A 17655-nucleotide genomic window follows, 5' to 3' on the forward strand; every position below is an offset into this window, starting at 1 on the left:
TAGGCCCCTTAGTTCCAGTGAAGGGAAATCTCAACACTACGGCATACAATGACATTCTAGATAATTCTGTGCTTCCAACATTTTGTCAACAGTTTGGGGAAGGCCCTTTCCTGTTTCAGCATGACAATACCCCTGTGCACAAAGCGAGGTCCATACAGAAAGGGTTTGTCGAGATCGCTGTGGAGTATTGGAGGCTGCTGAAGGAGAACAACTCATAATAATGTCTGGAACGGAGCGAATGGAATGGCATCAAACCATGTGTTTGACAGATTTGATACCATTCCACTGATTCCTCTCCAGCCATTACCACGAGCCCGTCCTCCCCAATTAAGGTGCCACCAATCTCCTGTGGTGTGGAAGAAGTTGACCGGCCTGCACAAAGCCCTAAACCTCAACTCCATCGAAGACCTTTGGGATGAATTGGAACGCTGACTGCGAGCCAGGCCTAATCGTCCAACTAATGCTCTTGTGGCTGAATGGAAGCAAGTCCCCGCAGCAATGTTCCAACATCTAGTGGAAAGCCTATATAGCGGCAAAGTGGGGACCAACTCCATATTAATGCCCATGATTTTGGAAAGATATGTTCGTGTCCATATACTTTTGGTCATGTAGTGTATCTGGTTACACTTGCAGACCGGTGCAAAATCAAATACTACACTTTTCAATGCAGATCATGTTAATTTCAGTATTTATTACTTGCATTGTATTGTCTAATTCACTCAGTCATCATAAAGTACCAATTAACAGGATATGTGTTTAAAGAAAGCACTATTATATATATGTATGCACATGGGTGTGTAGATTAATGCATTTATTTTGTATATATTTTCCCAATAAAGAACCATTTGGAAGTACTCAGAAGGTGTAACTTGATGTGATTTCAACAACAAAAAAATCTGCTTTTTGCTCCTTGTGCGCCTTCCTGTGGCTGACGCTATAGATTACATATGTGATTATAAACAGAATGTACCTTAACGTTTTGCTCTAGAAATAAAGAAACATTCCACAGAGATTAAAATGAACTAAGTCTAAAAATATAAAGTTTACTTTCACAGTGAATTATCAGCTCAGGACCCTCTGCTTCTCGAAGACTCCAAACCCATCTCTGTCGCACGATTTCTACGTCACACTACCTCGCAGATCGGAAGCAACAGAGCTTTCCAGAAAATATTTCTGAGCTGAAGCAACGAGTAGAGGGCGGCGGGTTCTCTGCAAGCTTACCTCGCATTTCCTCTCTTTCAACAGGACCAAAGTTAACATTTTCTTTACACATCATTCCATTTAGTGTGCTGTTGTTGCGTGGACATCCCACGGAAAGAGAAGGAGAGAGAGCTAGAAGATGACGTCTAGGACTATTGATTACAGTGTGTGGGACCACATCGAAGTGTCGGATGACGAAGATGAGACTCACCCCAATATCGACACCCCGAGCCTCTTCCGATGGAGGCATCAGGTAGCTATGACAACAGGCGATATGTCTTCACTAAAATAATACTAATACAGAAATAGCTCACGTACGTGACTAGTTAGGCAGCTAGCGACAGTAGCTATGTCAGCAAACACTAGCTAGCTAAGTTCTTAGCCATATAAATCAGTACTCAACCGGCTAATCTAGTTAGCTGGTCAACTAACGTGACTAACGTTAATCCAACTGGCTAAAGTGCTAGCTAGCTAGGCTTAGCTCTGGTCCAGGGTGTTTACTAGGCAAGGCTTTCAACATTCGGGCTTTACAGTAGTAGCCTAGTTGCTCAATAGGAGTTTGTCCACAGCTCTGTCTCTCTGTGTCTGCCTTTCCTTCCTGTCTCTCTTGCTCAATAAGAGTTTCTCCACACAGCCTGTGATACACCTTAACCTTGGCTAGCTACATCAACTAATCCAGCAGAATTGTGTTAGGTACAATATCTTGCTTTGAACATAATTATTATTTTTCTTCTTCTTTGGGATTTGGTTGGCGGATTGCATCCAACTTTGTTGCATACGCCGCCACCTACTGTACTGGAGTGTGAGGCCAGTCACAGCCTACCTATATTAAATTATCTTCATTAGTCCTGTTCCTCTAAGATGGTTGGTTAGCTAGCGAATAGGTAACATTTTAAAGAACAACAATGTTACTATCCCCCACCGCTTTCTTCTCCCTCCTACACCCCTCCACCCTTCCTCTCCTCGCTCCTCCACCCTTCCGTCTTTCTCCCATCTTTCTTCCACCCTTCCTCTCATCACCCCCCTTCTCACCCTCCACCCATCCTCCCCTTCATCCTTCCATGTCCCTCCTATCTTTCATCTCTCCTCCACCCTCTCTCCGCTGCTCTAATCTTCCACTACACCCCCTCCACCCTTCCTCTCCTCCCTCCTCCACCCTCCCTCTCATCACCCCCTTCTCTCCCTCCACCCTTCCTCTCATCACCCCTCTTCTCACCCTCCTAGGCGCGTGTGGAGAAACAGGTGGCCTTCGAGGAGAAAGGAGAGGAGCTGGAGAGGAACATGGCAGAGTGTAAGAGACGTCTGGAAGAGGTGCAGTACAGAGTGAAGGAGTTAGAGGAGGAAGGAAAGAAGGAGGGAGAGGAGGAGAGGAAGACGGCGCTGAGCAAGGCCCAGGCCGAGGAGAAGAAATACAGAAAGGATCAACGCTTGTGGGAGAAGAAGATGGAGGAACATCGGAGAGAGGAGAAAAAGATGCCTTGGAACGTTGACACGCTCAGCAAAGAGGGATTCAGCAAGGTGAGATATTGAGGCTGTAGCATTTCGCTACACCCGCAATAACATCTGCTAAATATGTGTATGTGACAAGTCAATTAGATTTGATTTTAGATACACCACTCCCTCAACAAAGAGGGCTTCAGCCAGGTGAGCAAGAGATACACCACTCCCTCAACAAGGAGGGCTTCAGCCAGGTGAGATAGAGATTACACCACTCCAGCCAGGTGAGATAGAGATTACACCACTCCCTCAACAAGGAGGGCTTCAGCCAGGTGAGATAGAGATTACACCACTCCCTCAACAAGGAGGACTTCAGCCAGGTGAGATAGAGATTACACCACTCCCTCAACAAGGAGGGCTTCAGCCAGGTGAGATAGAGATTACACCACTCCAGCCAGGTGAGATAGAGATTACACCACTCCCTCAACAAGGAGGGCTTCAGCCAGGTGAGATAGAGATTACACCACTCCCTCAACAAGGAGGGCTTCAGCCAGGTGAGATAGAGATTACACCACTCCAGCCAGGTGAGATAGAGATTACACCACTCCCTCAACAAGGAGGGCTTCAGCCAGGTGAGATAGAGATTACACCACTTCAGCCAGGTGAGATAGAGATTACACCACTCCCTCAACAAGGAGGGCTTCAGCCAGGTGAGATAGAGATTACACCACTCCAGCCAGGTGAGATAGAGATTACACCACTCCCTCAACAAGGAGGGCTTCAGCCAGGTGAGATAGAGATTACACCACTCCAGCCAGGTGAGATAGAGATTACACCACTCCCTCAACAAGGAGGGCTTCAGCCAGGTGAGATAGAGATTACACCACTCCAGCCAGGTGAGATAGAGATTACACCACTCCCTCAACAAGGAGGGCTTCAGCCAGGTGAGATAGAGATTACACCACTCCAGCCAGGTGAGATAGAGATTACACCACTCCCTCAACAAGGAGGGCTTCAGCCAGGTGAGATAGAGATTACACCACTCCCTCAACAAGGAGGGCTTCAGCCAGGTGAGATAGAGATTACACCACTCCCTCAACAAGGAGGGCTTCAGCCAGGTGAGATAGGAAGACAATACATTACTTTGTTGAAGGATAAATCATGAAGATATGGGCTATCATCACAACTATTGATGTCACATTTTATTCCTCTACTGTCAACTGTTCTGTCCACTGAAAATATATTTCTCTCTCTCTCTCCCCTCCTCTCCATCCCTTCTTCCCCTAGAGTATGTTGAACATCAAGCCGGAAGCGACAGAAGAGACGGAGGAACAGAAGGAGGAGAAACACCAGACTTTTGTGGATAAACACAAGAAAGAGATCAAACACTTTGGTGAGTTTCAACACCTCACAACTAAACCATTTAATGTCTGTATTCTACACTCTTCTCTCTCTGTCTGTTTCAACACCTCACAACTAAACCATTTAATGTCTGTATTCTACACTCTTCTCTCTCTGTCTGTTTCAACACCTCACAACTAACCATTTAATGTCTGTATTCTACACTCTTCTCTCTCTGTCTGTTTCAACACCTCACAACTAAACCATTTAATGTCTGTTCTACACTCTTCTCTCTCTGTCTGTTTCAACACCTCACAACTAAACCATTTAATGTCTGTTCTACACTCTTCTCTCTCTGTCTGTTTCAACACCTCACAACTAAACCATTTAATGTCTGTATTCTACACTCTTCTCTCTCTGTCTGTTTCAACACCTCACAACTAAACCATTTAATGTCTGTGTTCTACACTCTTCTCTCTCTGTCTGTTTCAACACCTCACAACTAAACCATTTAATGTCTGTTCTACACTCTTCTCTCTCTGTCTGTTTCAACACCTCACAACTAAACCATTTAATGTCTGTATTCTACACTCTTCTCTCTCTGTCTGTTTCAACACCTCACAACTAAACCATTTAATGTCTGTTCTACACTCTTCTCCCTCTCTCTTTCTCTCTTCCTCTCTTTCTAACCTGTGTGTGGTGTGTAGGGATGCTTCGGCGTTGGGAGGACAGTCAGAAGTACCTGTCTGACCACCCTTACCTGGTGTGTGAAGAGACGGCTAACTTCCTGGTTATCATGTGTATCGACCTGGAGGTGGAGGAGGTGAGGGGGGGGGGGTGTGTTTCACAGATATTGTGTGTGTTTACATCTTTCTGTGTCTTTGTGTATGTTAACCTGTGTGTGTGTGTGTGTGTGTGTGTGTGTGTGTGTGTGTGTGTGTGTGTGTGTGTGTGTGTGTGTGTGTGTGTGTGTGTGTGTGTGTGTGTGTGTGTGTGTGTGTGTGTGTGTGTGTGTGTGTAGAAACATGGTTTGATGGATCAGGTAGCCCATCAGACCATAGTGATGCAGTTCATCTTAGAGTTGGCTAAGAGCCTGAAGATCGACCCTCGAGGATGCTTCAGAGAGTTCTTCCAAAAGATCAAGGTGAGTGTGTGTGTGTGTTGCCTTTGTTCATTAAAAGGCCGGTATTCAATCAGAGGTGCGTTACTGCATACAGACAGAAACGCTGCAGATATCGGCTCAAGTGGAAATGACCTTTCAATGAAAAGCCTTGTTTTCTTGTCGATAACGCCCCTTTGATTGAATCCCGGCTTTATGAGTTGATGTTTTAACTTCACGTGTGTATGTACTGTGCACACATATATCGGTATGTCACACCTCTGTCTCTCTGTCAGACTGCAGACCAGCCCTACCAGGAGGCCTTTACTGATGAGCTGGAGTCATTTAAAGAAAGAGTTCGAGGCAGAGCTAAGATCAGGATACAAAAGGTCATTTTCCCTCCATTTTGTTTTCTTCCTTCAGGTGTTTAAAAGTATTTTTATGGAATTGGGAGAAGTTCAAAGCGATATTTAATCCAAAAACATTCTGACATTCACACTTTTCTGGGACTGTATCAAAACTGTGGACTGATGAACAAAATACTAAAATACATACATACAGTTGAAGTTGGAAGTTTATATACACTTAGGTTGGAGTCATTAAAACTCGTTTTTCAACCACTCCACAAATTTCTTGTTAACAAACTATAGTTTTGGCAAGTCGGTTAGGACATGTACTTTGTGCATGACACACAAGTAATTTTTCCAACAATTGTTTACAGACGGATTATTTCACTTATAATTCACTGTATCACAATTCCAGTGGGTCAGAAGTTTATTTACACTAAGTTGACTGTGCCTTTAAACAGCTTCGAAAATGATGTCATGGCTTTAGAAGCTTCTGATGTCATTTGAGTCAATTGGAGGTGTACGTATGGATGTATTTCAAGGCCTACCTTCAAACTCAGTGCCTGTAGACCTCCACAAGTCTGGTTCATCCTTGGGAGCAATTTCCAAACACCTGAAGGTACCACATTCATCTGTACAAACAATAGTATGCAAGTATAAACACCATGGGACGACGCAGCCGTCATACCGCTCAGGAAGGAGACGCGTTCTGTCTCCTAGAGATGAACGTGATTTGGTGTGAAAAGTGCAAATCAATCTCAGAACAACAGCAAAGGACCTTGTGAAGATTCTGGAGGAAACAGGTACAAAAATATCTATATCCAGAGTAAAACGAGTCCTATATCGACATAACGTGAAAGGCCGCTCAGCAAGGAAGAAGCCACTGCTCCAAAACCACCATTAAAAAAAGCCAGACTACGGTTTGAAACTGCACATGGTGACAAAGATTGTACTTTTTGGAGAAATGTCCTCTGGTCTGATTAAACAAAAATAGAACTGTTTGGTCATAATGACCATCGTTATGTTTGGAGGAAAAAGGGGGAGGCTTACAAGCCGAAGAACACCATTCCAACCGTGAAGCACGGGGGTGGCAGCATCATGTTGTGGGGGTGCTTTGCTGCAGGAGGGACTGGTGCACTTCACAAAATAGATGGCTTCATGAGGGAGGAAAATTATGTGGATATATTGAAGTAACATCAAGACATCAGTCAGGAAGTTGAAGCTTTGTCGCAAATGGGTCTTCCAAATGGACAATGACCCCAAGCATACTTCCAAAGTTGTGGCAAAATGGCTTAAGGACAACAAAGCCAAGGTATTGGAGTGGTCATTACAAAGCCCTGACCTCAATCCTGTAGAAAATGTGTGGGCAGAACTGAAAAAGTGTGTGCGAGCAAGGAGGTCTACAAACCTGACTCAGTTACACCAGCTCTGTCAGGAGGAATGGGCCAAAATTCACCCAACTTATTGTGGGAAGCTTGTGGAAGGCTACCCAAAATCGTTTGACCCAAGTTAAACAATTTCAAGGCAATGCTACCGAACACTCAATTAGTATATGTAAACTTCTGACCCACTGGGAATGCGATGAAATAAATAAAAGCTAAAATAAATAATTCTCTCTACTATTATTCTGACATTTTAACATTCTTAAAATAAAGTGGTGATCCTAACTGACCTAAAACAGGGAATTTTTACTAGGATTAAATGTCAGGAATTGTGAAAAACTGAGTTTAAATGTATTTGGTTAAGGTGTATGTAAACTTCCGACTTCAACTGTACATAGAGTTAAATATGAGGCATTGGTGAGGTTCAAAATGAAAATAATAAACTAATTGTTAAAGGCTATGGAGGAGTATGAGGAGGAGGATAGACAAAACAGACTGGGGCCTGGTGGACTGGACCCTGTGGAAGTCTACGACACTCTGCCAGAGGTAACACACACACACAGTCAGTCAGTCGTACCCAGAGAGAGACAGACACACGCAGAGACACACACAGTGAGACACACACACAGTCAGTCAGTCATACCCAGAGAGACACACACACAGACAGACATGCAGAGAGACACGCAGAGAGACAGACAGACACGCAGAGAGACAGACAGACACGCAGAGAGACAGACAGACACACATCTTCATAATAGTCAGCAACCTATGGTCACATATTCAGAGGAAGTGGTCGCCAATCTCAGCCTCCTTTTTTGACCTCTGACTTGTGATGTCACATCCTGTTTCACAGGAAATGAAGAAGTGTTTTGATGATAAAGACATCTCAATGCTGCAGGAAGCTATAAGCAAGATGGACCCCATGGTGAGTGTCTCCTGTCTCTCTCTAACTAACTCTAACTCTAACTCTAACTAACTAACTCTCTCTCTAACTCTCTCTCTAACTCTCTAACTCTAACTAACCCTCTCTAACTCTAACTAACCCTCTCTAACTCTAACCTGTGTGTGTTGTGGGGTTCCGCAGGAGGCAAAGGGCCACATGAAGAGGTGTATTGACTCAGGACTCTGGGTTCCCAACGCCAATACCGACGAAGAGGACAAAGAAGAAGACGAGGAAGAGGAAAAGGAGGACGAGGAAGAACCAGAGAAGGAGGGAGAGGCGGAGGAGGAGAAATGACTCTGTCATGAATTGAACCCTTCCATTAGACTTTTGACCTTTTCAGACCTAGCTACACTCTTTACTAACATTAGCTTGTCTTATTGAAAACATGCTGTGAAGATGCTAACTTCCCTAGTGTTAATTGGGCTAGTATCGCTAGCATTAGCCTGACCAATTGAAGATCTGCACCGGGCCAGTATTTACAAAGAGTCTCAGAGTAGGACTGCTGATCTTGGATCTGATCTGAACAACACATGTACAAGGGGACCTGATCCTAGATCAGCACTCCTATTCTGAGACTCTTTATGAAAATGTGGGGTGAAGTTTCCCCTAGGTACAGGTCTAGGATCAGATTCCCCTCCCCCAATCCTGACGTTAACCATTTGGGGAAAATGCTAAACTTCACCCTGCTTCCGTTTCTACCCATAGTCCCTTTCTCCATGACCCCATCTTTATATTTACCCCCCCACCTCACTTCTTATCCCTGCTGTCTCTTCTACCCATAGTCCCATCTTTATATACTGCTCAAAAAAATAAAGGGAACACTTAAACAACACATCCTAGATCTGAATGAAATAAATAAGCTTATTAAATACTTTTTTCTTTACATAGTTGAATGTGCTGACAACAAAATCACACAAAAATAATCAATGGAAATCCAATTTATCAACCCATGGAGGTCTGGATTTGGAGTCACACTCAAAATTAAAGTGGAAAACCTCACTACAGGCTGATCCAACTTTGATGTAATGTCCTTAAAACAAGTCAAAATGAGGCTCAGTAGTGTGTGTGGCCTCCACGTGCCTGTATGACCTCCCTACAACGCCTGGGCATGCTCCTGATGAGGTGGCGGATGGTCTCCTGAGGGATCTCCTCCCAGACCTGGACTAAAGCATCCGCCAACTCCTGGACAGTCTGTGGTGCAACATGGCGTTGGTGGATGGAGCGAGACATGATGTCCCAGATGTGCTCATGTAGCGGGTCTCTTATGCACCACAGGAGAACCAAGAAATGAAGAGCGACACCACGGCTGTCTTTTAGGCTTTTATGTCGATCTGCAATAGTATTATGAAAAGACAGGACAGGAACACATCAGTCTCCAATGCACCACCTGACAAGTTGTTCTTTCTCTCTCAGTGTTTTCTCAGACTGAGGAGAGCGGGATCTATGGGTAGTACCAGGGTGTCAGTAGGTGACGTAAGCACCCAGATAAAATAAAATACATTTAATGAAACAAAACCTGAAGATGTTAACATCATTCAGCTACTGTAGCTGCCTACCTAACATCAACAGGCATCACCAGTAGCGCAACAATTAAAATTAGAAACCAAAAGTAAAGTTCCTGGCGATCTGACTCCCCCCTTCTGTCTGAACTTGGAACATTCCTGTTCGCGGGCTTTTGGCCACTGACCCTCAACCTGATTGTTCTGTTCTGCGTTGTGTACTATTCTAATAATTTGAAGTTTGCTGGAATAACCATTTTAACTCTACTACACTCACCCCTTCTTGATTTCAGCAAACTTTAAGACATAAGGTAAGACTTCTTCCTCCACAGGGGTAACCTTGACCAAGAGTCGTCCAGAAGGACAGCAAAGAGACTTTGCCAGGTAGAAATATGCCCATATACATACAACCTATGACCCCCTAATAAAGTATTTCTCATTTCCTTAATCTATCTTCTGGCTTCTGTGTCACTGGGGTACTGTCACTTCAACAAAAGTTGATAAGGCTTGAATCAGGGCGGCTAGATGCTCTCTTTTGTCCGGCTCAGCAATCACTTGACTCATTGACTCTAAAAGTCTTCTGACAGGCTTCACAACTCTTCCAGTTCGAGTTCTCAAAGTGCCTTCACTTGGTCTCAGGACTGTATCAGTGAGCTCAGATGTCTGGCTGTTTCTGCGCTCTACCTCTCTCTGGTTACTCATTCTCTTCTTAGTAGATCTTATGCATACAGAGCCGCTGACTGATGAACTTCTACTGCTGATGCCATCTAGACTGCTCACTGACGTTGCTTCTCTACTTGTGTCATCTTCAGAAGGATCACTTGAATCATCACCAGGCATCATTGAGGAGCTTCCTGTGCTTGATTTAGCTGCTTGTCCTGAGATCATGTCCTTCGCTGGGCATTGAGGAGCAGCTTCTCTCATGTTCACGCCATCTTCCGGTCCCGAAGATTTTTGACCTTCAGCTTCCGTGGGCCCCTCAGGGTTCTGGCCCTCGAGAATCCAGACAGCAGTCCTTCGATCCTCTGAATCCTCATCCACATCGAATACCGGTCTTTCGTCACCGCTGTCTGCGTTTATGTCCTCCTCTGAAGCAGTAGAGGCTACTGTGGACATCTCGTCTGTCTGTCCCACCGGCAGGAAATTCACTGGCAGTATGAAGTTTCGATGAACTACTTTACTCTTCTTGGTAGTAGGATCTTCGACTCTGTAGATGTGCACAGACGGGTCTTTCCATGTGATCACATAGACCGTTGAATCCCACAAGTCGGCAAGTTTACCTTTTCCTCTTTCCTTTCGGTTTGCCAAGAGAACTCGGTCCCCAATCTCCAGGGCAGTACCCTTCACTCTCTTGTTATACTGCCTGGCTTGCTTTTTCTGAGCTTCAGTGGTGTTGGCCTGAGCGATCCTGACAGCCTCTCGCAGGTCCTTTTGGAACGAGTCAACATACTCGTCATGAGTCAACACGTCTTCGTTTTTCAGGGTACTTCCAAACATGATGTCCACTGGCAGCCGTGGAATTCGGCCGAACATTAGGAAGAACGGTGCGAATCCTGTCGTTTCGTGTGTGGTACAGTTGTACGAGAAGGTGAGCGTCTGTATCATCTGGGGCCATCTTTCTTTTGCTCTCGCTGGCAATGATCGGACCATGTTTCCGAGCGTGCGGTTGAATCTTTCCGTCTGACCGTTGCCCATAGGATGATATGGAGTGGTATGGGACTTTTTGACTCCTGAGACTTGTAGCAATTCTGCGATTAAGTGACTCTCAAAGTTTGCTCCTTTGTCAGAGTGTATCCGCTGGGGAAACCCATAGACACAGAAGAACTGGTTCCATAACTTCTGGGCAACCACCTTTGCTGTCTGGTTCGGGCAAGGAAACGCATGTGCCAGCTTCGTAAAATGATCTGTGATGACGAGTACATCAACGCTCTCTCCATCCCTTCCTTCTGCTGACCAGAAGTCTATGCACACCAGTTCCAACGCTGTGCTGGTCTGAATAGATTCCAACGGTGCCCTAGCCTCTGGCTCCATTGTCTTGCCAACCACACAGCGCTTACAGTAGGAGACATACTTCTTCACTTCCCCTTCCATTCCAGTCCAGAAGAACCTTTGACGTACCAAATGGAGTGTTCTAGTCTGGCCTTGGTGGCCGGCTTCATCATGGGTTCCCCTCAGAACGATGGCTTTAAGGGAGTCTGGCACCACCAGCTGGTACCTCTTCTTGACAACTCTGTCCTTAGATCTTCGGTAGAGGATCTCATCCTTGATTTCGAGTTTATCCCAATGCTTCAGCATTCTCAACACTTGGGCAGTCTCATGAGCCCTCTCTCTCCGCGAAGGTCTCCTCCTCCTCTCAACAAAGTACGCCACTCGGGCCAGCACCTGATCCGCCTTCTGTTTTCTCCGTATCACATCAGGAGAAAGGACTGGAAGAGTAGCCACTCCCCCTTCATGCTGAGGGATGCTGGCAGAATACTGGGCTAATTGGAATGTGCGCGCGCACTGGCACACTCGCATCCCACTCCAGACAGGACTCCAAAACTGCTTTCACCCCTTCAGAAGAGACTTGAGCCAGGATCTCACCACCTTGGATATTGACTGACAGTTTGAATGCGTCCTGGATGGACTCTGAAGTCACATACTCTGGGAACTCACTTGCCTTCCTAGCTCCAACGAATGGCTGTCGACTAAGCAGGTCTGCTGGGACATTCTGGGGCCCGGGGATGTACTTCAAGTCAAAGTCGAAGGGGGCCAGTTTAGAGACCCACCGCTGCTCACAGGCATCTAGCTTTGGTTTCGTCATTATATATGTCAGGGGGTTGTTATCTGTTAGGACTGTGAATCTATTCCCCTTCAGCCAATGGGTGAACTTATCACACACAGCCCACTTAAGAGCGAAGAACTCTAATCTGTGTGCTGGGTAACGGGACTGGGACCTCGACAGAGTCTTGCTTGCAAAAGCTACTGGTCTGGGCCTACTCTCACCCTCAAATGTCTGGCTAAGTACTGCACCTAAGCCATCCATTGATGCATCAGTTGATAGGAGAAATGGTCTGTTAAAGTCTGGGTGAGCCAGCACGGCTTTTTGGGAGACAGCAGCTTTTAGCTTCTCCAGCGCCTCCCCACATTCACAAGTCCAGTCTTCAGGTTTCAGACGTTTATGGGCCATGCCATGAGGTTTTCCTTTTTCTCCTTTCCGCTTACTTTTCTGTCCTGCAATCAGACGAAACAGTGGTTTGGCTAAACCTGAGAAACTCGCAATGAAGTGGGAATAATAGTTTGCCATACCAAGAAATGATCTGACCTTGGTGGGTGAAGGTGTTTTCCCATCATTTTCCATCAGGTCAGCTGCTGTGATGTCGTTGATTGCAGACACTTTTCCTGGGTCGGTTGCAATGCCCTCTGCCGTGACGATATGGCCTAAAAACTTGACAGATTTTCTGAGGAGGTAACATTTTTTTTTGCGCTAGCTTCAGGTTGTGTTCCTTAAGGCGGGAGAACACCATTTCGAGACGGTCCAGGGCTTCCTGCTCAGTCTTCCCGAAAACCAGGAGATCATCCAAGTAGCACAGGAGGGACAAGTAGTTCTGGTCGCCGAAGATCGAGGTCATCATTCTGGCGAATGTTGCTGGGCTGTTACATAACCCCTGAGCCATTCTGTTGTACTCAAATAAACCCGTGGGTGTTGTGCACGCTGTGTACTTGCGGTCATCTTCATGTATGGGGATGTTGTAGAATCCCGAAGTCAAATCCATAGTACTGAAGAAGCAGTTCCCCCCCAAAGCAGCGAGAGCATCGGCTTGATGGGGCAATGGGTATGCATCTTTCTCTGTCCTCTGGTTCAACCATCTGAAATCAGTGCAAATTCTCAACTCTCCTGACGGCTTCCAAACCAGGACAAGGGGGGAGGCCCACTCACTACTGGACTTTCGGATGATGCCCCGCTCCTCCATTTCCTCCAGCGTCTGTCTCAGTTTCTGGTAGTCGGATGGAGAGACCCTCCTGTACGGCAGCCGGAAAGGCTTTTCATCTTTGAGTCGGATACGGTGGATGACGTTCTTCGCTTCTCCACAGTCAAGTCGGTCCCTGGAGAAGATGCCTTCATACTGAGCAATAAGGTCCACTAGTTTTCCTTTCCACATGTCAGACACTTCACAGGACTCTATGTCAACTTCTTTTAAGCCCAACTCTTCCAACTTTTGTAGATACTCTTTCTTTGCCCTTTTTCCACCAAATGAACATCCTTCCCCAGCTTGGGTGACATTCTGAAGGGCAGACTGGACCTTACTGGGGTTCTCAGCATGGCTGGCATAGAGCTCTAGGTCTTCTAGGGCTAGGCATGGGTGCACATCGGCCAACTTGGTGTTACGGCGTAGAATAATAGGGTGGTCCAACATGTTGATCACTTTCATGGGGACCCACTTGTCACCCCTCAAAGGACATACAGTGCGTCCTACTAGGACATTTCTTGGTGCAGATCGTGCTGTAGTGGCCTCTATGACTACAGTACTACCGACTGATAGCGGTACCTTTTCTTTCAGTTTTCCCCAGACCAAATGTTCATGTTGAGGCATGAGAGTCACACTCTGCTTGAGCATTACAGTTCCCACTTTGTCTGGTATTTTGTCACCGTGCCAACGGTTCACGTTGGCTAGCATGCTGAGTAAAAGTCCATGTGAATCTCCTTTGGCAGGTTTGGAGAGGCTGTCCCAATACCACTTTGTTTTCTTAACCTGTTGCATTATGTGTTTTATGGCGTTCGATCCAACTATCATGTCATCTGTCTGTCCAGGTACAACTAAAACAGACACTGCCATCTTGCAATCTAAAAGATCAATGTTCAAGTCATATTCATACTTAGGCTGTGCCTGGTTGCCCCCACAGCCTACAAGAACTACTTGAGTTGGCTTTCTAGACTCTGGTTTTATCACATTACATCTCAGAAGTGTGTCTTCAGCTGACTCACTTAACGTGCAGGTCATAGACCCACTATCTATCAGAGCTTGAAGTTCTACAATTTCTTGCACCATTACTGGAACATAGAAAAGACTGTCATTACTCTCTATTTTTGGATAAATCACCTCGGTTTTCATTGTGTTTCCAGTCCTTATATCTGTAGTGTTCTGTGGAGGTGTAACATGTTCGCCCACACCGCCCCCCTCTTGGTGTGAGCATGTTAGTTTAAAGCGGGGCCAGGGGGAGCCTCGGCGGTTGCCTCTCCAACTTGTTTTCTTGCTGGACATTCAAAGCCTCTGTGGCCTGTCCTGTGACACTTGAAACATAACCCCTCCTTAAAGCAGTGCGACTGAGTTGAATGGTCTGAGGCCTTACAAATTCTACAGGGACCAGCAGCAGTATTAGTTTGTGGCGTTCTGGCTGAAGTTCTCCTTTGATTTTGTTCCTGGGTTGACAGGAGCTTTTCCAGGAGAGAAATCACTTTGTTCAATGGAGCCTGATCGCTGTTAGTGGGCGTGGCTGAATTATTTTGACCGACTGCTTGTTGTTGAGTCATACACCAAGCGTCGGGGGTCATCACAACTTCTACCTTGGCAGTACTTTGCGCCCTGTGTCTGGCTGATTGTTTGTCTCGGTGATGGCTGTCAATCATTGCCTGCAAATCTCCAACGGTCCAATTTTCAATAGGCCTGCACCTAAGAGCGGCATACAGTGCCGGATCAGGGCAGTGCTTAACAAACATCATGGTCACCTCGTGACCTGGATCATCCACTCTTTTTCCCTGTCTTTGCAAGCACTCATTGGCAAGGTCAATTGCTTTGTTCAGTCTAACCCAATAATCCAAGCAGCTCTCTGACTGTCTTGGTAAGGTTTCATAGAAGTATCCTAATGGGATTGTTGATGAGATTGCCTCTCCAAAGTGCTGCCTCAAGATATTGTATATGGCTTCAGGATCTCTGCTTATGTTAACAAGGGGGTTTCCACGGAGCCCAATTCTGACTATGTCTTTAGCCCGCCCCATTAGTCTGTCCTGTATTTCTTGCCCCTGTTCTGATATACTGCATCCCTTCTTTTTCAAGTAAGCTTGCATAAGTTCTTGCCATTCAGTCACTGTGCACCGGTCTGTGCTATCACCCCGGAAGTGGGGTGGTTCTCTGACGTCTGACTTCAGAATTAGGTTGACCTTTGACCAATCAGGTATTTCTACTATTGGTTGGGGAGGGGAAGTGCTTGGACCAGCCCCTGCTAGACTAGCGGCAACTTGATTACCTATTTCACTGCCCAGTTGTTTGACTAACTCTGCTAGGGCTTGCAATTGGGTTCGGTTCTCATTTTCACCCCCTATGGCCTTCTGGGACACTTCACTGTCATCGTTGCCTGGTTGGCTACTGCTAACATGCTCTGGTTGGCTACTACTGACACTTGGCACTCTAGTGTCGACTGCTGGGTATCTAAGAGGACTGGCTCTAGCACTATGTTCCCCCATACTGGCCAACTGAGCCCCCCGCCCCACCCCAGTGGCCATACCTTGTGAACCTCTCACAGTAACACCAACCGGAGTAACATGTACATTGTTATCACCAACACCTGATATGTCTTCTCTCTCCTGTTCTGTAATCTCACACAACTGAGGCATATGCAACATATTGTCCAAAGTTCACCTTGCCCTCAAATGTTTTAAACGTGTGATGTCGATCCAGTTCTGTTTAGGGGTCCCCCGGCGATCTGCTGCAGCTGATCTGTTGATCCGGGTCACGGCACCAATCTGTAGCGGGTCTCTTATGCACCACAGGAGAACCAAGAAATGAAGAGCGACACCACGGCTGTCTTTTAGGCTTTTATGTCGATCTGCAATAGTATTATGAAAAGACAGGACAGGAACACATCAGTCTCCAATGCACCACCTGACAAGTTGTTCTTTCTCTCTCAGTGTTTTCTCAGACTGAGGAGAGCGGGATCTATGGGTAGTACCAGGGTGTCAGTAGGTGACGTAAGCACCCAGATAAAATAAAATACATTTAATGAAACAAAACCTGAAGATGTTAACATCATTCAGCTACTGTAGCTGCCTACCTAACATCAACAGGCATCACCAGTAGCGCAACAATTAAAATTAGAAACCAAAAGTAAAGTTCCTGGCGATCTGACTCCCCCCTTCTGTCTGAACTTGGAACATTCCTGTTCGCGGGCTTTTGGCCACTGACCCTCAACCTGATTGTTCTGTTCTGCGTTGTGTACTATTCTAATAATTTGAAGTTTGCTGGAATAACCATTTTAACTCTACTACACTCAATTGGATTCAGGTCTGGGGAACGGGCGGGCCAGTCCATAGCATCAATGCCTTCCTCTTGCAGGAACTGCTGACACACTCCAGCCACATGAGGTCTAGCATTGTCTTGCATTAGGAGGAACCCAGGGCCAACCGCACCAGCATATGTTGGGCTGTAAGCACAACCCCCACCTATGGACGTCGGGCCCTCATACCACTCTCATGGAGTCTGTTTCTGACCGTTTGAGCAGACACATGCGCTTTTGTGGCCTGCTGGAGGTCATTTTGCAAGGCTCTGGCAGTGCTTCTCCTGCTCCTCCTTGCACAAAGTCGGAGGTAGCGTTCCTGCTGCTGGGTTGTTGCCCTCCTACGGCCTCCTCCACGTCTCCTGATGTACTGGCCTGTCTCCTGGTAGCGCCTCCATGCTCTGAACACTACGCTAACAGACACAGCAAACCTTCTTGCCACAGCTCACATTGATGTGCCATCCTGGATGAGCTGCACTACTTGAGCCACTTGTGTGGGTTGTAGACTCCGTCTCATGCTACCACTAGAGTGAAAGCACCGCCAGCATTCAAAAGTGACCAAAACATCAGCCAGGAAGCATAGGAACTGAGAAGTGGTCTGTGGTCCCCACCCGCAGAACCACTCCTTTATTGGGGGTGTCTTGCTAATTGCCTATCATTTCCACCTGTTGTCTATTCCATTTGCACAACAGCATGTGAAATGTATTGTCAATCAGTGTTGCTTCCTAAGTGGACAGTTTGATTTCACAGAAGTGTGATTGACTTGGAGTTACATTGTGTTGTTTAAGTGTTCCCTTTATTTTTTGGAGCAGTGTATTACCCCTCCACCTCACTTCTTATCCCTGTTGTCTCTTCTACCCATAGTCCCATCTTTATATTTACCCCCCCACCTCACTTCTTATCCCTGTTGTCTCTTCTACCCATAGTCCCATCTTTATATTTACCCCCCCACCTCACTTCTTATCCCTGCTGTCTCTTCTACCCATAGTCCCATCTTTATATTACCCCCCCACCTCACTTCTTATCCCTGCTGTCTCTTCTACCCATAGTCCCATCTTTATATTACCCCCCCACCTCACTTCTTATCCCTGCTGTCTCTTCTACCCATAGTCCCATCTTTATATTACCCCCCCCCTCACTTCTTATCCCGGCTGTC

The 17655-nt window shown here is 46.2% G+C and overlaps 1 protein-coding gene and 1 long non-coding RNA gene across 2 annotated transcripts; one reads left to right on the plus strand and one right to left on the minus strand.

Annotated features, from left to right (window-relative positions):
- The first annotated feature begins 1143 nt into the window (after window positions 1-1143).
- LOC106564104 (hsp90 co-chaperone Cdc37) lies at window positions 1144-8632 on the plus strand. The gene is made up of 9 exons (XM_014130099.3): window positions 1144-1453; window positions 2425-2718; window positions 3925-4030; window positions 4686-4801; window positions 5000-5122; window positions 5374-5466; window positions 7263-7352; window positions 7660-7731; window positions 7891-8632. The coding sequence occupies exons 1-9, from the start codon at window positions 1340-1342 to the stop codon at window positions 8041-8043; spliced, it is 1161 nt and encodes a 386-aa protein (XP_013985574.3). The 5' UTR covers window positions 1144-1339; the 3' UTR covers window positions 8044-8632.
- A 424-nt stretch (window positions 8633-9056) lies between these two features.
- LOC145859398 (uncharacterized) lies at window positions 9057-16490 on the minus strand. The gene is made up of 2 exons (XR_014379585.1): window positions 15866-16490; window positions 9057-9149 (listed from the first exon to the last, which is right to left on the minus strand). It is a non-coding gene; the product is annotated as an uncharacterized LOC145859398 (long non-coding RNA).
- Between the last annotated feature and the right edge of the window lie 1165 nt (window positions 16491-17655).

This window comes from Salmo salar, chromosome 12 (assembly GCF_965601325.2).
Source record: "Salmo salar chromosome 12, fSalSal1, whole genome shotgun sequence".
Lineage (NCBI taxonomy): Eukaryota > Metazoa > Chordata > Actinopteri > Salmoniformes > Salmonidae > Salmo > Salmo salar.

Bases quoted from the DNA above. Each gene is read 5' to 3' on its own strand.
- LOC106564104 (XM_014130099.3), top strand. From the start codon at position 1,340: ATGACGTCTAGGACTATTGATTACAGTGTGTGGGACCACATCGAAGTG. The intron at 2,719-3,924 runs GTGAGATATTGA...TTCTTCCCCTAG, and splicing joins GCAAAGAGGGATTCAGCAAG to AGTATGTTGAACATCAAGCC. The intron at 4,802-4,999 runs GTGAGGGGGGGG...GTGTGTGTGTAG, and splicing joins TCGACCTGGAGGTGGAGGAG to AAACATGGTTTGATGGATCA.